This window comes from Grammomys surdaster, unplaced genomic scaffold (assembly GCF_004785775.1).
Source record: "Grammomys surdaster isolate TR1022 unplaced genomic scaffold, NIH_TR_1.0 126198, whole genome shotgun sequence".
Lineage (NCBI taxonomy): Eukaryota > Metazoa > Chordata > Mammalia > Rodentia > Muridae > Grammomys > Grammomys surdaster.
In genome coordinates, this window is record NW_021621003.1 from 7,510,234 (window position 1) to 7,536,374 (window position 26,141).

A 26,141-nucleotide genomic window follows, 5' to 3' on the forward strand; every position below is an offset into this window, starting at 1 on the left:
AGAAAGAAAGAAAGAAAGAAAGAAAGAAAGAAAGAAAGAAAGAAAGAAAGAAAGAAAGAAAGAAAGAAAAAGAAAGAAAGGAAACTAGAACATCTTCTTGGACCACACACTGAGACCTTTGTTGTCCTGATCCCAGGCCAAGTCCCTCAGCCTCTGCAGCCAGGACCATTTCCCTATGTGCTCTTGTGCAGAGCCAAGGAGAGAGGCATATGTGGCCTGAATACATAGATTCATGCAGAGTGTCTGCCACTTTCCTTCAGCTAGAAAAAAACGGGCCACTCCCATGTTACTGGATTCTGTACTGGGCAGTGAAAACAATCCCCTCGGGCAAGGTTACTTCCCATTCTGGTGTCAGCAGAGGTCAGCCTGCAACTAGTCTGGTTGTCTGGTAGCAAGTGCCTGTTTGCTTATGGTCTATGTCATGCATCCTTTTTTAATCAACTGTAACAATGCAGTGTTTGTGTGTCATTTCCTGGGTGTGGCCTTGATGTCACTGTCCTCCCCTGGAGTTTGGGCTGAGTGCATTCTTTGCAGGTGGATTTTGAAGCAGTAGGTATTCCTAGCCTCTGATCTCATTAAGTCAATGGGTGTGAAAGTGAAGCTCTCTGGCTCACTGGCTCGCTGGCCTGCTGGTCCTGGACACACTGAGGCCATGCAGGGCAACAGCTTAAACTGTTGCGCGAACTAAAACCTCTAAACTAAAGCCTCCAGGGCCTCCCGTTTCTTTGCTGGCTGAGTAGACCCGATTACACAGATGGCACTTTCTTTACAGGACTTGTGAAGCTGAGCTGTGCTCTGCTCAAGGTTCTTTGCCAGATTAAAGAAATTCCACGGGGGAGCAGTGGGAAATTTTACATCAGAATGTTTATCTTTGTAGAATGGGGTTATAGGGAATTCTGATTTTTTCTCTTAGTCTATGGTTTTTGGTTTTTTTTAATTCAGTAGTGAGCACCCTACATTCATTTACTATATAATTGTTCTATGATTTTATTGATATTATTTCCTTAGTACTCAGGAGAGACAAGTTATTATAGAGACATGGGATGAATTTTTAATTCCTTTGGATTTTTAATTCCTGTTAGAAATCTCTTCCTGCTGGCCATGGTGAGGCCAACCTGTCATTCCCTAGCCCGGGGGGATGCTGGGGGGTGGGGGGGGGAAGGAAGATTACACAGCGATACTCTTTGTTAGAAAACAGAAACCTTAGCCAGGTGTGGCGGTGCACACCTTTAATCCCAGCACTCAGGATGCAGAGGTGGATTTCTAAGTTCCAGGCCAGCCTGGTCTACAGAGTGTGTTCCAGGACAGCCTGGTCTACAGAGTGAGTTCCAGGACAGCCAGGGCTACACAGGGAAACCTTGTCTCAAAAAACAAAAAACAAAAACAAAACAAAACAAAAAAACCCAAAAACTAGAAAGTTTTTCTCATGCTGCTTCACTCCCCACAATTTGTTCCCCAAGATGGAGTCCAGGAAAGGAATGAGAGTAAATGCTCGAAGCCCATATTTGAAACTTAATGTATTGGTGATTAAACTAGGCCATTGGCTCACCGTACAATGAAAGTCTTTCACATTGTTTAAACCTCGCCTGAGAAAGCTTAATCTAGCATGGAAGGCCTGGCCAGGGCTTCAGGCCTCTTTCTCTGGCTATCTGTGACTAGTGTCCATTTGGCAATAGTTGGAAGGTTCAAAGTTCAGGTTTCTGGTTCTTCTAGGAAATATGCAGCCTGCGAAATTGCTAACGCTGGCGTATTTTGCTACCTCCTACCCTGGCCACGCCTCTCCTTGGAGAAGCAGGTCAAGTGTCAGCTTTGCTTGGTACTTTGAGGCCATAATAATTTTGTGTCTGTGTTGTGGGAAGAGAGTCATAGCCATCTAGACATATCTAAGGGAGGTCCCCTCCTCCCTTTCCAGTTTCCCCAGCTGCAGGCCCAGGGATAGGAAGCCTCCGGCTTTTGAGATTACTAGCTGGCTGGGAGCAAAGGAATCAGACCTGGGCACGGGCATTTATTTGCCTGTGAGGAACCTGGCTCTTCGAGAAGGGTTTTGGGTTATTGATGACCCCTGAAATGAGGCTTTGGTGGGAGTTGCCTTGGGCCCCAGCCATCTTACTGGCACCATAGTTTAAGAGCAAAGAGACACCACTGTGGGGAGAGAAATTTCTCAATTGCTCTGCGTCAACTCATCATTACGAGCCGCCCTGCCTAGGATTGTGCAGTTCCTTCACAGTGATAAGACCGTGCCCTTCTTGCTGACTATGTGGAGAGAAAAAGGAAAGAAAGAAAGAAAGGTTTTGCTAAGCAAATGAAAGATGTGAAGGAGATTAAAGTGAGAATATTTAAATTGCAGAAGTGCAGCGCTTTTCAAGCATGCTCAAGCAGTTCTTGAAGCACCCATTTAGGGGCTGCTGATTGATAAGAGGCTATGAATTATTCTTATCTCCTAGTCCCCGGCTCTCTGGAGGGCAACACTTGGTTAACCTAATTTGAATCTAATTTAAATGACTTAAGAGTAATAACACAAGTATGTGCTTGAACCTAATAAAGCCTAATTTATTAAATAGGACAATTTTAAAAGAACTGTGTGTTACAGCCAGACAGGGACTTTTGAAATCATCCTTTATTTAATAAATAAAGAAACCGAGTCCTAGAACAATAAAATGTTTTGCCAAAGGCCAGACAGTGGCCACACACACTGGGGACTTGAACTCTGTACCCTGCATATGGAGGGGGTGCTTTTCTCTCTGGGAGCCTGTGCTTACCACTGGGGCAGATTTAGTCCCCTACCAAGTTATGGGAAGTGAGTAATGAATGAGGAAGCGTTTCCCATGGGGACATCTACAAGGTGGCTTGCTGGCCCATGCTCCAATCCTCTACAGACCCAGCAGACCTTCTGTGGGGCTGATGTATCATGGGGATTTGAGGTTTTTAGGCATCCCAATGGGGCTGAACCCCTTAAGACAACCAGGATCTGAGCACATGCTTAGAAATCCTGAAACCCACAGGTTCGTAGGCATTCCTTGGAAGATAAGCCTTAGGCTGGGAGGCTAGGATTGTGTCTGGGGAGGCACTGAGGGGCCTTCTTCCCACGTTCTGCTGGGCTCCACATAGGATGTCACGGGAGGTAGTTGATGTGTGTTGGTTCCTGTCTTCGGTCTGTCCTCAGGCTAAAAGAACTCTCCCCTTGCAACAAGATTTAGTACTTAACCTGTACTTTCTTCACATTCTGTCAAATTTCTAGACTCCATCTTGTCAGTAATGGTTCATTACTTGAGTGTGCTAGGCATTGTAATAAGCTCTGATATGTCTTAACATATTAAATCCTAAACCTAATAGATGAGGAAAGCTTCCTGTCCGGGCCGAAGCTCTACAGAAACCTGATATTGTGGCCTGAGCGCTCAGCCATCCACAGGTCTCCATAAAGAGAACCTGAGGAAGAATGAACATATTCTTGGGGATAAGCCTGGCCACTGGCAAGTCCCAAGAGTCACTGGCCTAGACTCCAGCAATAGATGGTGGATGGCCTTGGTGTCTAAGAAAATTCATCTATTCTTACTCCTGAGTCTGGTTTGCCTTCTAAACTCTCCTCCAGAGTCTGGCATCTGGCTTTCAAAATCTTAGGTGCTTTATAGGTGTGTGTGTGTGGGGGGGAACTCATGTTAAGTGAAAACTGAGGCTTTATGCCTGTGGAACCAGATTTGGGTTTTGGGCAATACCTCCGGGGAGACCAAGAAACTCAGGCTTTCCTGTCATCCTGCAGCTGGGGTTAGAGCCAAACCTGGTTGCTCAGCCAGGAAATTCAGGGCCCTTTGAAGTCTGTGAGGCTTGATGAGTGAGCATCATACAGCCCAGGATCAGGGTCAAGCCTGAGGCTGAGCTGACTTCTGTTCTCTGCTATGGTCAGATCACACACAACTGACTTGGAGCTGCCTGGTCATTGAGTGACTATAGTGCATGTGTGTGCATATGTGTGTATGTGTATGCATGTGTGTGTCTGTGTTTGTGTATGTGTGTGTGTATATCTGTGTGTGCACATGTGTGTATGTGTGTACATGTATGTGTATGTGTGCGCATGTATGTATATGTGTACGTGTGTGTGTGTATGTGTGTGTTGGGGTGTGAGTCACCATCCTCTGCACCTGTGCTGTTGTGCCCGATCCCCCATCTCCATGCATTTCCCTGAGAAGACTGCTCAAGGAGAAATCCAAACTTAGGTGGTAGGCTGCCAAGTGTGTCTCCTTGTTCCTGTTTTGATCCTTGTTCCTGTTTTTATTCCTGTTCTTGTTTGTGTTCCTGTTTTGTGGGGAGTATAAAAGGGAGCTATGCAGTTGAAAATATAGCATGTGGTTCTTTACCAGATGACTCCTTGTCTTTCTTTCTCTTGCCCTCAGCCCTCCGCCGATCCAAGGAACTCAGTCAGCTATGCTGGCGTAGCTGACAAGTGGAGGTTCCACCGAGATCGAAAGAAGAGGACGATTGCTGATGGGCCATCTTCGGGGTGCACAGTAAGACAGGAGACGTATTGGGCACGGATCGAAAGTAAATTTTCGGGGTAAGTAAACGCCATGGGTTTGGCACACAGTAAGGTGTTGCTAGCTAAGCAACTATCTACTCTTCTGGCTCAGCGGGGAACTACTGTTAAAGCTAGGGTTATTGAAGAATTTATGAAAGAAGTACAAAAATTCTCTCCATGGTTTGTGGCGAACGGCACTTTTAAGCTGGAAGACTGGGAAAAGGTAATAGGTGATTTTTGTGCTGCTGCTGATTGCCATGGTCCTTTAGTCTTTAAGAAATCAGTTTGGGGTGTTTGGAAACTGGTTAGGGATGCCCTTGTCAGTGAAAATGAATTGGTTAAGGAACAAATTGAGGAGGCTAAGAAAACTCTTGGAGAAGTTCAGGAGGAATTGGCTAGGGAGTCCCTATGTGGATCTTCTTCCTCCTCTTCATCTACATCGGGGGATTCTGAGGAGGAGGAGGAGGAGGAGGAGGAGGAGGAGGAGGAGGAGGAGGAGGAGGAACTTTTGGAGGTCGATGGAGGAAAGGAAGTGGGTTTGAGGAGAATAGAGAGGGAAAGGCTGCAATCCCAGGAAAAACCAGATAAACAGACCAAGATGTTAAGATTCAAATCCTTAAGAGGTTGCACATCTGCGGAGCCCTGGTCCCCTTCAGCTCCACCTGCGTATGAGGATTCTTGGGAGGAATGGTGGCAGGGTGAGATGGAACTGAAGGCCGAGGAGCCCCCTGTTACTAAAGGGGTAATTTTTCAGAAACAAAGAAGGAGTGTCCTCGTGTCTATCCTGTTGTTGAGGTGCCTAATCCTGATAATCCTGGGCAATTTATTCAGCAGCACCAACCCTTGACCTTTAAGGAATTAAAGCAACTGAAGGAGGCTGTAGTGTCTTATGGCCCTTTGGCCCCCTTTACCAAGGCTTTGATAGATTCTTATACTGCCATGAATTTAACTCCTAGTGATTGGCAACAGTTGTGTCGTGCCATTCTTTCAGAGGGGAATTATTTGCTCTGGAGGAGTGAATATCAGGAGCAATGTATTAGAACTGCACGATTTAATGCCCAAGCTGGCAACCCCCAGGTAAACCTAGAAATGTTAACCTGTACTGGGGCCTATGAAGCTCTGCATAACCAAATTCAATACAATCCTGGAGTGTATGCTCAGGTTGCCACTGCGGCTGTGAGAGCATGGGGCAGTCTTCTCAATTTAGCTGCTGGGGAACAATTAACCAAAGTCCTTCAAGGACCTTCCGAGCCGTATTCGGATTTTGTGGCTCGACTGATGGTATTAGCTGGAAAAATTTTGGGGGATGTGGATTCTGCTATGCCAGTGATTAAAGAATTGACTTTTGAAAATGCCAATAAATACTGCCAAAAGGCTATAAGGCCTCATAAGTCCAAAAGTCTTAATGAATATTTGAAAATTTGCAAAGAGATCAATGGGAATTTTGTGCAGGCCCAGGTGCTGGCTGCCGCCTTAAATAAAGGATTAAGGAGATCTCCTTCAGACAAAAAAATGCTTCGGTTGTGGGCAAGCTGAACATTTTAAAAGAGAATATCCTAGTAAAGAAGGGACTAGATCTGTCAATAATACTGAGAGAGTTCCTGCAGCCAAATGTCCCTGATGTCAAAAAGGATATCATTGGGCCCGAGATTGTAGATCAAAATTCGATTTTCAAGGCCAGCCTTTGTAAAGAAACGGTCCCAGGGCCCAGCCTCGGGGCTGGAAAATGTATACGGGGCATTGACCAATCCCATCAAATTCGTTCGCAAAGCAACAATCCTTTTCAATTACAGACCTCTACCGAGGAACCCCAGGGAGTGCAGGATTGGACCTCTGCACCTCTGCCCGAGCAATATTAACTCCTGATAGTAGGGGTGCAAGCTATCCCTACTGGGGTATTTGGACCGTTGCCCCCCCCCAACACTTGGGGATTGATTTTAGGGAGGAGCAGCACAGCTTTAAAAAGAATTCAAGTGTTTCCTGGGGAGATTGATTAGGATTATCAAGGGGAAATAAAAATCATGGTAGCCAGCACTCGAGGTGTACTTGTCATACCATTGGGAGAAAGGATAGCTCAATTAATCTTGATGCCTATGCTGAAAGGATCCAACAAGATCATTCATTCATCCAGAGGCAATAAAGGATTTGGCAGTACCGGTTCAGCCTCTGTTTTTTGGACAGTCAAGTTACATCAGCGCCCTGAATTAGAACTAGTTATCTCTAGAAAGAAATTTAAGGGCTTGCTTGATACTGGAGCAGATACCAGTGTTATCTCTCAACAGTTTTGGCCTTCTTCTTGGCCTGCCCAACTGGCTAGAACACGAGTGGCTGGAATCGGTGGCTCACCCTCAGTAATGCAAAGTGTGAATTATCTAAAGTGGGCTGATAATGAAGGCCATTCAGGTACTTTTCTGCCCTATATTATTGCCGATTTGCCCGTTAACTTGTGGGGAAGAGATGTTATGGAGGCTATGGGAGCCGTTCTTACTACTCAAATGGTTACCCCTCAAAGGATGTTACAGCGGTGGGGATGGAAAGAGGGTCAAGGACTTGGTAAGCAGCAACAGGGTCAATCTACTTGCATATCAGTTTTAGAGGAACTCTCACGCAAAAGGGGTGATAGAACTGGTCTAGGTGGTTCAAATTTTTCCTAAGGGCCACTGATACTTCACCTCCTATTAATTGGAAGAATAATCAGCCTATATGGATTGAACAGTGGCCCTTATCTAAAGAGAAATTGGAGGCTGCCCATTCCTTGGTAAAGGAGCAACTTGAGGCTAGACATTTGGCCCCTTCCACATCACCCTGGAATACTCCCATTTTTGTGATAAAGAAAAAATCTGGTAAATGGAGGTTGCTGCAGGACCTTAGAGAGGTCAATAAAACCATGGAAGTTATGGGAGTGCTCCAGTCTGGGCTCCCTTCCCCTATTGCCATTCCAAGTAAATGGCATCTTATTGTCGTAGATCTAAAGGATTGCTTTTTCACCATTCCATTGCATCCTAATGATTGTAAGTGCTTTGCCTTTTCTATACCTTCTATAAATTTTAAGGAACCTGCATTAAGGTATCAGTGGGTATGCCTCCCCCAAGGAATGGCTAATAGTCCTACCCTTTGCCAAATGTTTGTGGCCTAGGCTCTTTTGCCAGTTCGAAGGCTATATCCTTCCTGTTATATCATTCATTTTATGGATGATATATTATTAGCCGCCCAAGGGAAGAAAGAACTATTGATGGCTTATGCCAAGATACAGGGAGATCTGAAGAAAGCTGGGTTGATTATTGCCCCTGAGAAGGTTCAAATAGGAGATCCTTATCAATATTTAGGTTATAAAAATTTAATAGAAGGGGTTCGTCTTCAGAAGGTTCAAATTAGGGTAGATCAATTAAAAACATTGAATGATTATCAAAAACTATTAGGAAATTTAAATTGGGTGTGACCTTCAGTTGGAGTGTTTTCAGGGGAACTTAAGCCTTTGTTTGATATTTTGCAAGGGGATGCCGACCCTACCTCTGAGAGGGTCCTTAGTAAGGAAGCCAGAGCTGCTTTATCAAGGTTTCAAGAAGCCTTATCCTGCCGGGCAGTGGTGGCGCACGCCTTTAATCCCAGCACTTGGGAGGCAGAGGCAGGTGGATTTCTGAGTTCGAGGCTAGCCTGGTCTACAGAGTGAGTTCCAGGACAGCCAGGACTACACAGAGAGACCCTGTCTCGAAAAACCAAAAAAAAAAAAAAAAAAGAAGCCTTATCCTGTACTATGTTATAACATATAGATTATCATCAAGATTTGTGGCTGCTGGTTTTCCCATCTCAATTTGCTCCCACTGCATTATTATGGCAGGGGTCCCCTCTTTATTGGATTCATTCACCAGCTTCTCCTCACAGGATTGTTTCAGGTTATCCTACCTTGATTTTACAATTACTGTTGAAGGCAGAGGAGGTATCCAAACAGTATTTTGGCCTTAGAATTAGAAAAATTATTCTTCCCTATACCAAGGAGCAATTAAGGTATCTAATTAGTGATGATGAAGGCTGGGGAATGTTTGCTTGCTATACCTCGGCACAGTTTGATAATCATTATCCTCTGGATAAAAGGGTCCAATTTTTTAAAATGCACCCTGTTTGTTTTCCTAAGATAGTATATAGGGACCCAATTCCTAATGCCAGAGTAGTTTTCACTGATGGATCTTCTTCGGGAATGGCTGTGGTTGTTTCTGATAAAATAGTAGAAAGGGTTTTTATTTTCAGGGCCTCTGCTCAACAGATAGAATTAGAAGCCCTTTGTTTAGCTTTGGATTTGTTTACTGAACCCTTAAATATCTTTACTGATAGTATTTATGTGGCGGATATCATAAAAATTTTAGAAACTGCTCCTTTTATCAATCCCCATTCTACTGTAGCCTTTGTTTTGAATAAACCACAGAGGCTTTTATGGCAGAGGAATAATCCCATGTATGTTGGACATATACAAAGTCATACAGGCCTCCCAGGTCCCCTTAGTGAGGGGAATTTCTTGGCAGATCAGCACACGAGATGCATGCTTGCTGCTGAAGACTCTTCCCTTTCTGCTGTATCTCATGCTCAGCAATTGCATGACAAATTTCATCTTAATGCCCAGAGCCTAAAGTTTCATACTGGCTGTACCAGAGAGCAGGCTCTGAGGATTAGTTCCTCGTGTCCAGCATGTGCCCCATTTATTCATGCTCCAAACTTGGGTGTTAACCCTCATGGTCTCATGCCCAATGACGTTTGGCAAATGGATGTTACCCATGTAAATAGTTTTGGTAAGTTATCCTTTGTTCATGTGTCTGTAGATACCTTTAGTGGCCTGATCTTTGCATCGGCTCATAGTGGAGAAAAGGCTAAGGATGTTAAGGTGCACTGTTTAGCGGCCTTCGCCTATGCGGGAGTTCATAGAACTATTAAGACGGACAATGGCCCAGTATATATTAGTTCCTCAGTTCAGATATTTTTTAGAGATTATGAGGTTAGCCATAAAACTGGAATTCCATATAATCCCCAGGGACAAGCTACAGTAGAGCGCTGTCATAGCACTATAAAAAGTTACTTAGAAAAAATAAAAAGGAATGAATATGGCATCACACCACATAATAAATTATCTATTATACTTTATATTTTAAATTTTCTTTTGGTGGGTGGTGATGGCAGATCTGCAGCCGAGCGCCATTGGAGACCAAATAAGGCTGAAAAGGAAGCGTTGGTTCGGTGGAAAGATTTAACATCTGGGGTTTGGAAGAGCCCTGATCCAGTGTTATTAAGGATTAGAGGATCGGTTTGTGTCTTTCCAAAAAATGCAGATGGGCCTCTTTGGATTCCCGAGCGTTGTGTTCGCCCTGTGGATGAGCCCGGTAAAGGGAATGGAATAATGGAGCCTGGTCCAAAATCCACTGATATTGATGAGTGTGAGCCTTGATGCCCCCGTGCCTGTCTTGATATGACCCCTTTCCTTTTGTTTTGTTTAATCAGACCAGTGAGGGGGGGGCGGCTAAATTGTTCTGCTGAGTCTTGTTTTTTTAGCAAATTGTTGGAGTGGACTTATGGCGATACCAGTGAAGTCTGATGGGGCTGAAGTTATCGTCTAGAAGCGACAGAAAAGAGATTTCGGAATTACTGCCAGGATCATTGCCACCATCGCCATTGCTGCAGGGACCGCCGTAGGCGCAGGCATTGCCTTATCCAGCAACATACAAATTGCCCAGACATTGAATGAACTTTCGGGGAGGGTACAGATACATTGCTTTCTCAGAGTGATATTCAGTCTCATTTTCATATTGCTGTTTTAGATTCAAATCAACAAATTGCTTTGGTTCAAGAACAAGTAGATTTTATGTTATCCACCAGACATGTTAGCTATGATCCCTTCTTTCATGCCATTTGTGTTACACCTGTACATGTAATTAATGCTTCCTCTTCTGTTAAGTATTTGAATCAGTTGATTTCTGGCTCTTGGAATGCTACTTATTATTATCTTACTCGGCAGCTCTTTAATAAGATTGTATTAGTTAATAATACCAGAGTTGATCTATTGATGGGTCATCTATCTTGAGCATGTTCCTGTTTTTATTCCTGTTCCTGTTTGTGTTCCTGTTTTGTGGGGAGTATAAAAGGGAGCTATGCAGTTGAAAATATAGCATTTGGTTCTTTACCAGATGACTCTTTGTCTTTCTTTCTCTTGCCCTCAGCCCTCCGCCGATCCAAGGAACTCAGTCAGCTATGCTGGCGTAGCTGACATTGGGGCTTGATTAAACATAGTTATATTGTATTGAAAGGATGGTGACATTGTCTTGGTTGAAAGCAGCGAGGTTATATTCAGAGGTCAAGGAAACAAGCATTTGCCATTGTTTGGCACCCCCTTGAGTGGAGTGTGTCTGTTGTCAGTGGCTCACAGTGCTTCCCTGAAGGCAGCCCTTCCTTCCCTGGCAGTCAGCCTCCTACGGGCTGCCTGCACCTACATTTTTGGATGTTTCACTAACAACAGGAGCAATGACATTTGAATTTGTCTGTCACTTTATTGTTTCCAAAATGCTTTTTTTTAAGCTTTGAAGCTTCTCAGCAACTATTTTATAAGTGAGGACATAGGTCCAGAAAGGTGAAAGATCCTGTCCAAAAGCCACTACGTCATTCCAGGGGGGAAGTGTTGGGTTTTAGAATGTTTGTTCTCCCTCCCAGGGTGGCTTCTGCTTTCCTGACCCTGTCAACAGGATGTTTTGATGTGGACTTATTTGGCCCAATGAAATAGGGATAAAAATTGGCACATGTCAGCTGGAAACTGGGGGCACAAGCCTATGATCTCAGCACTTGGGAGTGAGAGGCAAGAAGATTAGGAGTTGGGAAGCCAGACTGAGCTATATGAGAGAGTTCCTTATAAACAAAAATAAAACAAATGTGACATGCACCACGTCCAGGTCAGGTCATGGTTTAACCATGCCTTTCTTTTCTCTCTGCTCAAGAGAAAACTATCCCAGCAGTACCCCAGTGACCATGAAACATGAAATACAGAGTCCAAGGTAGGTCCACCGTGGACTGTAACATCGAGAAATCAGCTGCTGTGTTGAAGGCAGCTGAGATGTGAGAGTTGCCCGTTTCATTAAATCTAAGCTCACTGCATAGTGGTGGAATTTGGATTAATCCTAGACTGTCTGAAGGTGTGCTTTCTACCACCCAGGTTCCCAGGGTCCCATTGTTTTCTGTCAGTCTAACATATAGACACTATTGAGCTTATGTATCGGTACCTGTACCTGTGAGTTACCTTTTCCTAAAGTGATATTTGAGGTCAAAGTGTATGCATTCCTCCTTGATGACAGCTAAATTTGACTTATGAAAAATTTACAAATATAGCACAGAGGTTGTTCGGCAATAAAAGAGAACAGAGCATTGATGTGCTGTACAGTGAAGCTGAACCGTGAAGTGTATGCGGAGGGAAAACAAGCCGGTTCCAAAGCCCACCGGATCCTACGATTGCACTGATGTGCAATGTCCAGATTGGGCAAATGAATAAGAACAGACGGTAGCCTCGTGGCCGCAGGGGGCCTGAGGAAGGTGGGAGTAGAAAGTGGCTGCTTAGTGGATCCTGGTTTCCTCTTGAGGTGATAAAATACTCTGCAGTTAGATGTGCAGGCAGTGGTTGCACAACTCGGCGAATATCATAAAATCATTGAATTGTACAGTTTAAGAGGATGGGGTTTATGGTACATAAATTACATCCCAGTAGAGCTGGATTCTGAGAGAAAACAGTACATTGAGTTCTGTGTACCCCTCGCCTAAGTTTCCCTAATGTTCTTGATGGGGAATGACTGGACAAATTGTACCATGGTTGTACTGTGGAATATTAAAAATGCAGAACAGCATACATGGTAGAAATTGTTTTTTAAAGAAGAAACCGTTTAAGCCTGATCTACTGAGACCCTGTCTCAACAAACACAACAAAACACCCATTTGTGTTTTGAGCTAAAGAGAGGGCTCAGCAGTTAAGAGTTCATACTGCTCTTGTAGAGGACCCCAGTGGTTCACAGCACCCACGTTGGACAGCTGACAACTGCCCATAACTACAGCTCCAGGGAATCTGAGACCTCTGACACCCTGGCCCAGCAGAGGCCGACGGAGCACCTGCACTCTTATGTATCCGTCCCAAAGGCATACATGTGTCTACATAACAAAAATAAATTCTTTAGACAAATCAATCTGTTTAAAAGAAATGAAAGTACCTTATATGAGTGTGTATGCATGGATGATGGTTTTTTTAACCTTTGAAATAGCACACAGAAAGTAAACAGAGCACACGAACTTAATATAGGTGGGCCAGCAAGATGGCTCAGTGGGTAAAGGTGCTTGCTGCAAAGACAGTTAGGCTGAGTTCAGAATCTCTGGTTCCCACATGGTGGAGAGAGAACCAACTCCAGCTCACTGTCCTCTGACCTCCATGCATATGTTGTGGTTTGCACATGTATGCACATGTATGCACACATGCACACACACATACACAATAAAAATGCTTTTTAAAAAAACTCCAAACTTAATATTTGTTGGCAGAATTAAGAGTGGGAAAAGAGAGACTGTATGTTTGATTTGTTTGAGACAGTGTCCTATAAGCCCAGGCTAGCCTTGAATTCACTATATAGCCAAGATTGACCTTGAATGCCTCGTCTTCCCGTCTCTACCTCTGACGTGCTAGGATTATAGGCATGCAGCACCATGTTTGGCTTGCAGTTCGTTTTTATGACCCTCTATTCAGTTTACTTTGGTAGGAAATGGCACACAATTTTTCTAACTTCCTATACCTTAAAAAAAATATTAAGGGGAAAAAATAAAATGAGGGCTACTGCTCATGCTGAATAATTTGCCTTTGTCTGAGCATCCATCTGGGTATTAATATCACATGATGGGGTCCTGCCCATCTGCTCCAAGGACAGGCGGAGCTTAGGTTACAGTTCAGAGGATGGGGGAGATTGAAGTAGAGCTCACAAACCTTAGCTCTCTCTCTCACCCAAGGTTTAGGATATGGGTTATTTAGGAAAATAACTCTGTGAGTCAGTTTCTTACCTTGAGATATTCTCTTTCATTGGGTTATCATGAAAGCCAAAACTGAGGTCATGTTTGCAGGGTGCTTCACATAGTGCCCATCATACAGTGGTCCCTAAACGGTGGCCACAATCACCATCACCTACCACAAACATTTCTCACTTGTGCGTGAAGTGAGGAAGTACACTAAGTCCTTTTATAAAAAGGGTAGTGAGCTGAGTTTTTGACTTACTATTTTACAAACACATATTCTGGGGCACTCCTACATCCAGCTCCCATTCCTACTGTTGTTAATGGGTAAAACACAAGACAACATTTCCAGTTCTCTTGCAGCTAGGTGCAGGGGAAGTCTTAGGCTACGCTTCCCCTTGGAAAGCTGCCCTTTTTGACTTTCTCTCCCCTAACTCCCTATTGTCTGGGTCCTATGGGTCATAGCAGAGCTCTGTGTACATTCTGGGTCCTGAGCAACTTTGAAGAAGATGCTAGACCTCATGATGAAAAAAATCTACACAGAAGTCCTTGTCTGGGTACCCTTGCTGTCACCATGCTAACCCCAGCTAGCCCTCCTCTGGACTTAGGCACAAAAGAAAAATAAGCCTGCCTTGCTTATGGCTCTTTTCTGGGTTTTCTACAAAGTGGAGATGAGCACTAACTAATCTACTTCTCATAGAATAGCTGACCAGGCCTGTCATTAGGCATTGGTAGCAAGTGATGGAGGAGACAATGCATTCCCCAGGGCAACAGCAACCTAAGGCTGAGCCTGGAACTTACTCATCACCAATGTGGAGCCGAGGCCAGACCTCATTGACGTGTGTATACTGGGGGCTGCCCTTCCAGAAGAGACGCTCCAGCTCGAAGGCTCCAGGGGTACAGTAGTTCTCAGCATCTCCCTCCTCCTCCTGCGGGGACAACCTCTCGGCACAGGGGTGGGCATGCTTGACGCTTGTCTTTGTATCTCCTGATGCCATTTCAGAGCCAAAGGAGGTTCTTTCCTTTCTGCATGAGAGAGGATCAGAATGGGGTTAACGGGGAACAGTGGGCATTGTAGAGGAAGTAGTAAGCAGAGCTTTACTTGACGGGCGTGTCCTTGCCTGCTATGCCCCCTTTGTGCTCACCCCAAGCCACGCAGGTAAGTGAGAAAGGCCATGATGACAGTTAAACGACACTCCCCAACATTCCAGTGTTCACACAGCAAAAACCTTAGGAAGCGTAAGCAGATTTATAGCAGACCCAAGAACAGCTTGAATTTAGACAGCCAGCACCCACACACACACACCTCCTTATTTCTTATTTTTATTAGGTCTGATCTTGCTGGTGCCTGCTTTTTTTTCTTTATCTGACAGGAACTTGCTATCTTGGGACATTTTGAGCTTGAATAGGGTTCTGGCTCTCTTGAAATCTGCAGGAAGCAGCTGTCCAGCAGAAAGGGCGTGACTGTGGTTTGGTTCTGACAGCCACACACAGAGGCAGGACTTTTGAAGCCTTGGGGTGGAAAGGAAGCTGTCTGTATGAGGGTCAGCCATTTTCTTAGGCTACTTGGGATCATATTCCTGGCTCTCGTGCTGGAAGTCTGGCAATTGCTGCCTTATCCTCTCAGGGGGTCAAAAGAGATGTCCACACTAGACAGCTGTGTCTGCAGCTTGAAAACTTTCTGGACACTGCTGGTGGGATGTGGAAGAAATGTTTCCAATGTCCCCAAGGAATCTTGTTGATTTGACAAGTGAATCAGACCTTTGTGGCTGGTCAACCACACAGCTCTAAGTCCAGATTCAACCAACCAAGGATCAAAATACTCAAATGAGTAAAGGGTGCCTGTTCTGAACCTGCACAGATTTTTCTCTTTTGACACTACTTCCTAATTGACTACTGTTCACACACTACAAATATTGTATCTGGTATTACAAGTAGCCCAGAGATGATTTAAAGTCCCCAGGAGGACTTGTGGAGTTCATATGCAAATACTGTGCCCCACCCCCTTTTGAGATAGGGTCTCTTGTAGCCCAGACTGACCTCAGAGTTGTTATGTACAGAATGATGATCCTGAGTTTCTTTGTCTTTTGCCTCCACCTCCATAGTGCAGACATTAAAGGCCTGTACTACCATGCCCAGTTTATAGGGTGCTGAGGCTCAAACCCAGGACTCTGTGCATGGCAGGCAAGCTCTCACCCAACCTAGCTGCTTCTCCACCCCAACTGTGCCATTTGATAGGAGGGTCTTGAACATCCATGGACTTTGGTACCCTGAGAGCCTGGAACCACTCCTCCATGGATACAGAAGGAGGACCCATCGTACTTACATAGCACTTGTTTTGAGACAGGTGCCCTTGTTCCAATTTCTTTAAAGTCACTAACTAAAGTTAGATATGAGAGAAGGGATACGGATGGCCAGCACATGCAGCTACCGTCTGCTGAGAGGGAGGGTTGTGGAGATTACTGGGTGATGGAAGAAATGAAAGACTGTCAGAAAGGCTAGGAGCCTCAGAGAAACCCAGGATCAAGCACTACTCAGAATACAATTTGGAAGGCGCGAGCTTCTCAAAAAAGGACATTCTGGACATACATGCTAAAAATAACTCCAGTGGATTAGAACACATTAAACACTTACTTGGTGATGATACTTAAAACAAGTTCACAGTCCAGAGAGATGGCTCAGCAGTTTAGAGTCTGTGCTGCTCCTTCAGAGAACCTAAGCTCAGTTCCTGGTACCCCCATGTCGGGTGGCACACAAGTGGCCATCACTTAAGCTCCAAAGGTATCTATTACCCTCTTCTAGATATTGTTAGCACCTGCTCTTGTGTGCATTCTACACACACACACAACACACATGCAACACACATACACACAAATACACACACACACACAATTAAAAGTAAATCTTTAAGCTGGATATAATGACAGTTAATCCCAGCTCTTGAGAGGCAGAGGTAGGCAGATCTCTGAGTACATGCCTATGGTCCAAAATGTTCAGGGAGGATGTTTCAGACCAGGAATCTAAGAGTTGAGAATGAGACCTCAATCTCTTAAGAAAATTTTTAAAAACTTAAGAGCCTTGAAAAGACTAAAACCATTGTGTCAGGGATTCAGTTCTCCCAAGTTCACAATAGGTACACGAAAAGATCACAAAAAGATCAGTAGCCAACAGCATCTGCCCATGGGAATGGGAGGAAAGGCTCTGGAGTCTCTTCCTTATGACAGACTGATTCCTGGAGTGAGGACCTCGTGAGGCAGAGTGACCCTGCTTTGAATCCTGCCAGTATGTTTGTAAAGGCCAGCTCTACTAGAGTCATCCGTACCAGCTGAAAATATAGATTCTGGAATTAAACACTGGGCCAAGACAGGGGCCTGAGAGCCAGTATTTTAACAAGATCTCTCATTCTATGCTTGCTGACAATCATAATTGAATGACATATGGCTGAAGAGTCAAGACAAGGGTTATAAGGATACCCCAAATGCCTTCCATCTTCTCCGTGATATAGGAACAGGGTCTTGGTTCCCGATGCAGACCCAGGCCTGGGAAAGGAAGGACTTGGACCACCTGGATGCAGGTTTCCTAGGTCTCCGTGATCTCTAACGTAAATGGATGGATTGAGGGGTGAACGGATGAATGGGTTAATGAGAGGGATGAATGGCAAAGGCCTGTACAGCCTGCCTGGGACCTCAACCAGGGCTTTGGAAGCAGGCCTGAGGCCCTGCTGACCTGACTGGGTGCAGGGGAGGAAAGCGCAGAGAGAACACAAGGTAGACCGGGCCTCCTCCCTAGAGTGGTTGGTGAGACCTGTGCTTGACTCTTGGGCCTGTCTGCTGGGGGTTTGGGGAGGTGGAATGGCCATATTGCAGGGCCTGGCTGAAACTTGCGTTGTAGGAACCAGCCTAGACTCCTCGGTCTCCTAAGACCATAGTTACAACTTTTCTTTAGGCCCACAGCAGCCTTAATTACACAGACGTGCTGCTCAGTGCACCCCCATGGCACCCACTCATCTTATTTCTAAGTCTTGCACCATATTCCTAAGTACTGTGGCTTAAGTCCCTATGAGTCCTGCTTGTCGCTAAGAGGACCTGGAAAGATGCAATTTTACGGAGATGCTGGAGTCTGTTCCGTTGTGGATTCTCCCGTCAGCATCCTCTGACCAGTGAAGCTGACTGCACCCTTGGTGAGGCCTCTTTCCCCTCATTAGGCTGTGGAGGGAACCATCCCTGGCCCGGCCCTGCATTACAGCTTTGGCTGCGTTTCCAGACAGAAGAGGAAGTGGCGTTGTGTACCCAGAGCGGCTTGGCACTTAGAAGGAGCTCTGGGATCTATTATCTTCCAGCGCGATGCAGGAAAGAGAACAAAGCATCGGGCTGTCCAGAAACCACAGACCTGTAATCTTTCCAAATCCCGAAGACCGCCTGTGCACCCTCAAGCCCCGCCCACACAGCTCCCAAATCTCTTGTTCTTCTAGAGACAGGGAGAGCCTGTTTCCCAGATCACAGCCAAAAGGGGAAGACAGATCTGCTCTGTTTGGTTTCCATAGATTCGACCCAGAGATTAACTGCCAAGGACTCCATGACACACCATATCAATCACAGGCTAAATGTCATAATGAGAGCTGGGCAGGCTGTCAAGACAGGCTTCCAGATTCCTGTTACAGCTTCATCCTTAAAGATTTGGACCTGAGGAATCTGAAGGCTTCTTGGCCTGTGAGAGCATCTTTCTCAGAGAAACAGAAGCCAGCTCCGGCTCCGTCACAAAAGGGACAGGTCGATGGCATAATTAGCATAGTGGAAGGAAGTAGTTGGATACTAAAGAACAAACAATAACTTGACTATTAGTGGTAAAGAAGAGACGCTAGGGAGTAGTGAGGACTGTGGCACACTAAAGAGCCAGTGCCCTCTCTGATATGGGACAGCAAACTGTCATTCCGTGAGGGAATGCAACCCAGATTTTTTATATTGTTTATAGATATACATGTTTTCACATTTTATTTACTTTGGGGAGGGGTACATGTCATACATAGTACACGTGTACTTAGTACACATAGTACATGTGGAAAAGTCAGAGGACAGACAGTGGAAGTTGTTTCCCTTCTTGCACCATTTGGGTTCTGGTGACTGAACTCAGGCTTGGCAGCAAGTATTTTTGCCTACTGAGCCATCTTGCTGGTTCTTAATATATTTAAAAAATGTTTTTTTTTTGTTTGTTTGTTTTTCGAGACAGGGTTTCTCTGTGTAGTCCTGGCTGTCCTGGAACTCACTTTGTAGACCAGGCTGGCCTCGAACTCAGAAATCCGCCTGCCTCTGCCTCCCAAGTGCTGGGATTAAAGGAGTGCGCCACCACTGCCCGGCTTTAAAAAATGTTTTTATTACACATGTGAGAGTGCATGTGTTCATGTATGGGTGTGTACACTTTCATGGATGTGTACATGTGTGCACATGTGTGTGCATGTATACGTGTGGGTCTGTGTATGTGTGTGCATGTGTATTCGCACACCTGCATGGATAAGTATGTGCATGTGTGTGCACACGTATGTGTGTTTGTGCATGAGTGTGTGTATGTGCAGGATTACCTAGATGTGTGCTTGTATTGTCAGAGGATAGTATGTGGGGATTTGTTCTTTCCTCTGTGTGGGTCCTGGAGAATGAGGTGTGGGTCGGCAGGTTTGCCAGCAAGTGATTTTAACCTGCTAAGTCACCTAGCCAGTCCCTTTTCATAAAAAGCCAGAGAGCCAGAACATGCTTGGAAACTCTTGGCTTTGCTTTGTTTTTGAGACAGGACATCAATACATAGGCCTGGTTGGCCTAGTAATCACTATATAGACGAGACAGGCTTTGAACTTTGAGCAGCCCCCCCTGGCACAGCCTCCCAAGTGCTGGGATTGCAGGTTTAAGACACTATGACAGGGTTAAAGGTACAGTTTTGAAATCAGATCAAAATCATTTTCTCCTGCAGCAAAAGAAACCAATGCAGGTACCCTGCCCCCAAAATGGCAGTGCGGAGAAACAAGAGCCAATGTGCCCTTAAGTAGAGTTGTGGCCCCCTGGCGGGTGGGTAGGGAAAGGCTTGGGCCCTCAAACTACCATGTAAAGTTTTTCCAAGCTAGAGACGTCCAAGTACCTACTGAAATTGGGGTTCCCACTGTCACCTTGAAGAGCCCTATAGCTATGTCAGCCCCCTCATGACCCAACCCTACAGACATGTTTGTGGTGGCTTGAGGAAATTAAAGAAAAAAGGGATTAGCCACACATCATGGTTAATCCCAGCATGTGGGAGGCAGAAGCAGGAGGATCTCTGCGAGTTTGAAAAAACAGCCTGGTCTACATAACAAGTTCAGGACACCTCGGGATCTAGAGTGAGACCTTGTCTCAAGAGGAAGGAGGAGGAAGTCATGGCACTAGGTGTTGGCTGATTGACACTGGCTGTGTGCTTTCGTAGTAAATGACATTGTGTCTGATTTTGTTTTCTTTGTAAGTAACCATCTTCTCAGTATCTCTGATACGTGTGCATGACATCAGCATACAGAGGGGGAAATCACCCCAAATTTCACGAAAGTTCTGCTTTAGGGTCATCATTATGTAGGAGGTGCTTGCCCTGAAACCGAGGGCTGCCTTCCTAGGGGCCCTAGAGCAACTGTGTTATCTCTCCCACATGCCTCCAGGACAGCAGTCAGGCCTAGGATCATTCTCGTTCCTGTGCTTGCTGGGAAGCCATGGGTTCCAGTCTATAGGCCCCGAAACTGCAGCATCTTTAGGAAAAAGAAAGCCTGGTGAGCAAGCATAGACCTTGAACGAGGCTGTGCAGGGATGTGGCCACTGATGCTTGAGGTAAAAACATCCTGAGGGGAATTCTTCCTCCTCTGCCTGCAGAGGCAGAGGGCGCGCCCTCCCACGCCCACCCCTAGTGGCAGAGCAAGGGCTCTGCACTCCCCTTCAGCTTGGGCTTGGCTCAGGCTGAGCTAGTGACCTAAGACACTCTGGGGTCGTCAGTGAGCTGGCAAGCAGCACCATTGCCTCTGTGACTTGACCTTCCAAGTTCCATATGTGTCGTATATCAAACACAGGACAAGGCCCACCAGGTCAGTGTGAGAGAGGACTGGGCATGAGCTGCATATTGGCCGGGCCACAAAGATCTCTGGCATCTTAAAAATATTTGACCTAATTTGGCTTATGATTTTTTTTTAATCTGCTCTTGAGACTGGAGAGAATTAGTTCTGCTGAAAAAACATGAGTTTTTTCAGGCCCCATGTACAAAGCCAAGCATGACCATATGAGCTTGTCACCCCAGCGCTGTAGGATGGTAGAGACAGGAGGATTGCTGGAGCTGGCTGGCTACAGGCCCAGCTCCAGGTCAATAAGAGACCATGTCTCAGAGGATTTTAGGGAAGAGTAATAGAGTGGGAGGGCCAGCATCAACTCTGGCTATATGCACACACACACACACACATACATATACATACATACACATACATACATACATACATATACACACATATACATACACACATACATACACTCACATAGATATACACATATACATACATACACACATATACATGCACACACATATATAAACATATACACATACACACTCACACACATGCATACACATATATACATACACACACATACACACACATGCACAGGCACACAATTTTTTTTAAAAACTTCTGCCCTCTTTTCAGAGAAACCTGTGGATATTTGTGTTCCTGGGGGAAACTTAGTTCCAATGTAAATGCAATGCACACTACATTTCTTCCTCAACCCTACCCGAGTTGGGTCTGGAATGTTCTCTGAGAGGAGGGAGTGAGAACACTGTTGCATAATGACTCTGTTAGCTGAACAATACCTACTGCTGGATTTGGGATTTGGCACGAGTGTCCATATATAAGTATATACATATTTTCAATTTGCCTTAAGTCATTACTTGTCTTTATGCATGTTAAATCTACCAAAATGAGCCCAACCACAACATAAAATCTGTGGATTTTTTTTTAAATTAAAACTTGGACAAGAAAACTCAGGAATTTTTGTTGTTGTTGCTGCCTATAATTTACTTCTTAATGTACCAGATGTAATCCAAGTTTAACAGATTTTTTTTTCTTTCTGATTCTGGCAAGTATGTTAACAGGAGGTAATTATGTGAAATAATATAAAATCCTTTTATTAAAAAAAAAACAGAGAAACCTTCATTTAAGAGGAAATTTAATATTACTTCTCCGACGGTGTCAATGTCGTGAAGTCATTTGATTAACTCTCTGAATGGTTCCAAGTGCTTTGGGTGGTAATTTATGAGCGCCTAACTGATTTTTCCAGTCTTGGCTTGGCAGAGGTGGACATCCTGGAGTTGTTGAGGGGGCTGAAGGCCCACACTCAGCTTCTCTCTCAGACAAGAGAGACAGCCTGGAAGGACATTGCTCAATGACAGAGGAGGAGCTCTGTCAAGGGAGACAAGGTCCATGACACCCACGGACACCTCACCAGACCAATTGTGGTTCCTAACTCCTCTTGAGATGTGTGGGAATGCTACAGGCAGTTTCCCAGCATGGCAAACTCTTTCAAGAATCATTTCCCACAGAGTGTCACCTCAGAACAAGCCTTATGTGGTAAAGGGTAAAGGAGGGTTTATGCTGGGGATGGGGTGGGGGGTGCTTGTAGCCCACAACGCGAGCTCTCTCTGTTTCTCATCCTGACCATTTTCCTCACTAGGCCTGCGTTTTAAATGGCACACTGGGAAGGCTAAGGACCTTGACAAGGCTCAGGGCCAAGGCTTCTGTCGCCTAAAACCACCACTTAAGTCCTCAGAGAAATAACAGCCCTGGCCAGAGTCCAGGGAATAAATTTGCTGGTGGTTTCATTTATTGTATTCCCAGGGAATGTCTGTTCTCGAAACCTCCTACATGGGACACAAGTGCACCACATTACACACGAAGAAAAATGAGGGGCAGTGAGGTTAGGACAAATGACACTAGCCAGGCATGGTGGCACACGCCTTCAATCCCAGCACTGGGGAGGCAGAGGCAGGCAGATCTCTGTGAGGACATCCAGAGCTACACAGAGAAACCCTATCTCAAAAAAATGAAAAGAAAAGAAAAAGATGGAAAGAAAAAAAGGAGAAAGAAAGATGCCGCCAGGTTAGTAAGTGGCGTACAGTGGAGACTCAGTTCAGCAGTCTTGCATCCTGACTATGTCAACGGAGAGTACACCTTGTTTCTAGTCGGAGTATGAGCTCATGTGGCTAAGCCTGGGCTTCTTGATTTTTTTAAACATATGTATGCATGCATGTGTGTATGAGCACACATATGTTCAGATACATGTACATGTGCATCTGTGTGGCAGCCCAGAGTTGACACTGGCTGTCTTTGATCACTTTCCATTTTATTTTCTGAGTTAGGGTCTCTTGCCGAACCCAGAGCTCATGGGTTGCAGCTAGTCTAGCCAGCCAGCCTGCTCTCAGGATCCTCTGTCTCTGCCTCCCTAGTGCTGGGATCACAGGCAGCTGAGATCTGAATGCTGGTCCTCATGCTCCTTCAGCAAGACCTTTATCCGCTGCATCATCTCCCCACCCCTGCCTTTCAATTCTGTGTGCTCCCCTCCTGGTGTAAAACGCTTGCCACCTACTCGTTTGGGCCTGGGAGTCTTATGCTCCTGGTATCCGGCGTCCTCCCGTGTAAATGGGGATAATGTACGGGGCTGGGGGATTAAATGAGATCTGCTTAGCCCCTCCATATCAGCTCGAAGAACATTCCACAAAGCGGGAACTTGGATGAAGAAGGGAGGTGGGTGGTGTTCTAAGCCAAGGGAAGAGAGAGTAGAGAGGTGTGGCCCGGGCAGAAGGTGGTGGCAGAGCAGTTACAGAAGAAGATACAGGCACCAACAGGCCTCGGTGTCTGTCTGCCTTTGGGTGGCAAGATTCATCAGTTCCTGTGTGAAGTGCAAGCGAGGCTTTTCTGAGATAGTTCATTCCTGCTGGACTAAGCAAGATTCCAGAAGCTTCCCCCACCTCTTTACTGCGGAAACCAAAGGCACAGTACCATCAAGAGTCACTCGAACAGAAATTAAACATCACATGCTCTGGAATCAAGTTGGGAACAAATGTGGTAACATCCCCTAGTGTAGCCCCGGCTCTCCCCGGGCCCACACATCCCTGGGTAGGGCTCAGAGCAGAGCAGCCAAGCGAGAGGCCCCTGTTGTTGCCTAAGCTTTAAGGGCACCAGGCCCAAGGTCGTATACCCTCAGGCTCTGAGGCACACTGGGCTCCAGGCTAAACCACTGCCTAAGCCCCGTGACCTAATTCATCTTTGCCTCAGTTTCCCCTTCTGAAAAGGGGGAGAACGTGGAATAAAGGAAGTGCATTAATACTTAAAAGGAAAGCTCACAAAACTGTTCCGGGAAGTAGGTATGTGTGGTGTCTGCCTATAATCCCAGTACCAGGGAGGCCAAGCGAGGCAAGACCACTGTGCTGAGTTTGAGGCCAGCCTGGACTACATAGTGAGTTACAGGTCAGCTTGGGCTACAGTGTGAGAGACACTGTCTCTAAAACCCCAAATCAAAAACAGACAACAGCAGCAATAGGGAACTGGGCAGGAGGAAATTCTTGTGAAAGTCCTGTGGCTGCTGAAAGGACCCTGTCTTCTCCCCAAGTGCAGGCTGCTAAGTCTCCATAGTTCAGAAGAAAGCAAATGAATAGAAGCCCAAAGTCCAGCCTGTAGGGTTAGCACACCCCTCTATTCTTTATCTGCCATGGGATAGAAAGTAGTCACATTGGGGGGGGGGGGGCTGCAGACATGGCTCAGCAGTTAAAAGTTCAATTCCCAGCAACTACATGGTGGCTCACAACCGTCTGTAATGGGATCCAATGTTCTCTTCTGGTGTGTCTGAAGACAGTGACAGTGTACTCACATATATAAAAAATAAATAATTCTTTTAAAAAAAACAGAAAGAAAATAGTCACACAAAGTCTACCCTCACACGGGCCCCAGTGCCACGCCGGTCCAGCTGTTACCCCAGGGCTGAAACACCCTGAGCCATGGCATCTGGCTCACTGATGGTAAGAGACCATTGCCTCTCCTCTCTTCCTTAGCACAAGCCTGCCTTAGCCCCCGAGGTGGCTTTAGAGCTGCCTGGCCTTCCCTAACTCTCCTCTGACCTCCTACCTCCTCCATGCCCAGAGAACTCCCTCAGAAGCCCCTCCAGTCCTGCTGCTAAGTAAATGTCAGAGTCTTCCAACTTGTCCATAGGACCTATATAGTGAGAATGAGGAGGGGCCACTGGGGACATGTCAAAGCAGCAGAAAGAGCATGATGTGTGAGGGTTCCCACCACCAGAGGATGGTGACTTCTTCACACATGACCCTCATTTCCCCTTCTTGGGGTACTTTCTCCTTCTGAACCATCATGTCAGTGTCTAGTAGTCCCAACAGCTATTGAATTTCAAGCCTACCAGTGACTACTGGGGCCACTGGACAAGAGTACTGGGATCTAATGGGAGAGCCTGGTCTGAGGTACGGGATATCCTCTCTCTTCTTACTTTACATGGTGCCATCCGAGCTGAATAGCTCCGTCTCTCCATCATCCAGCCTCCTCATCTCTATTGGGGCCCTCCATCCCCAACCCCATGTTCCCCTCAAGACTGGAATAATCTTTGAAGAGTATCTTACTTTGAATGAGGCTTAAGATCGCCAGGACACTGCAGGCTTGAGTACCGTTTGTCATTTGCACTGCCCTGCACATGATCCAAGGGAATCCGGTGCCTCTATTTCCCCTGTTCCATGATATGAAATACAATGCAGAGCATCCAAAGGCTCAGACAGGGCCCAAGAACTTTAACCCATTGGGTAATCCCTTAGAAATCATCACAGAAATTCAGATTTAGAGGTAAGAGAAAATAATTCAATGTTGCTTCTACTGAATGCTAGGATAGCAAGAAGCCTTTCGCACTAAAAGGATGTTCTCTCTACATCTCCAGAAATTGTAGAAGCGAGATTTCCAATCCCCACAGCCATTTTCTCAAAGAACACTTGGCTAAACCCCAGAGGTAACAGTCTTCCCATTCAAGGGCCTTACCTGCTTGCCCCAAGTGCCTGGCTGGGCTAAGAGGTACCGGTCCGAAGGGTGTGTGGCAGCCTTACACTAAACCTCCAGACCGGCTCAGAGGCCTATTTTTAGGGTCAGATCTGCTGACACTGACCTTGCATGCTGTCCAGTCTGAGAGGAGACTTGTGGCATTTGTTTGCAAAATGATTCCCCAGTGTGACCTGAAACCCTTGACTTAAGCAGTCCTGTACCTGGAGGCCACATGTTTGTCTCTGGCCCAGCCACAGATACAGGACATGTGGCCGCCAGGGTGGCGACGGAAGGGGAATTCCCCAGCTTTGTTGTCTTACACTGGATAAAGCCAGGTGTCTACAGGCCCTCTGTCTCAGAATGATGACTGGGCTGGGGGAGGTTTGCCTGCTGACACAGAGCCCATAGGAGGCTTCAGGGTTCACAGCATGAAGAACTATACCCTCTACCTCAGCTCTGACAGTTTAGAGAGCTCTCTCCTGGGGATGGATGGAATGGATATGGAATCGTGAAGAACCATCAATGAAACCCTGGGAAAGAGTCCCTGAGGGCAAACAC

At 45.8% G+C, this 26,141-nt stretch overlaps 1 protein-coding gene across 1 annotated transcript in view; it reads right to left on the minus strand.

Moving 5' to 3' along the window:
- Dupd1 (dual specificity phosphatase and pro isomerase domain containing 1) overlaps window positions 1–25,658 on the minus strand; it is a 44,055-nt gene extending 18,397 nt beyond the window's left edge. The window contains exons 1-2 of the mRNA XM_028758513.1: window positions 25,584–25,658; window positions 14,318–14,542 (exon numbers count right to left, since the gene is read on the minus strand). Of these exons, the coding sequence (XP_028614346.1) occupies window positions 14,318–14,514 (197 nt within the window). The 5' untranslated portion in view covers window positions 14,515–14,542; window positions 25,584–25,658. The remainder of the gene's footprint in view (window positions 1–14,317; window positions 14,543–25,583) is intronic.
- Window positions 25,659–26,141: the final 483 nt, after the last annotated feature.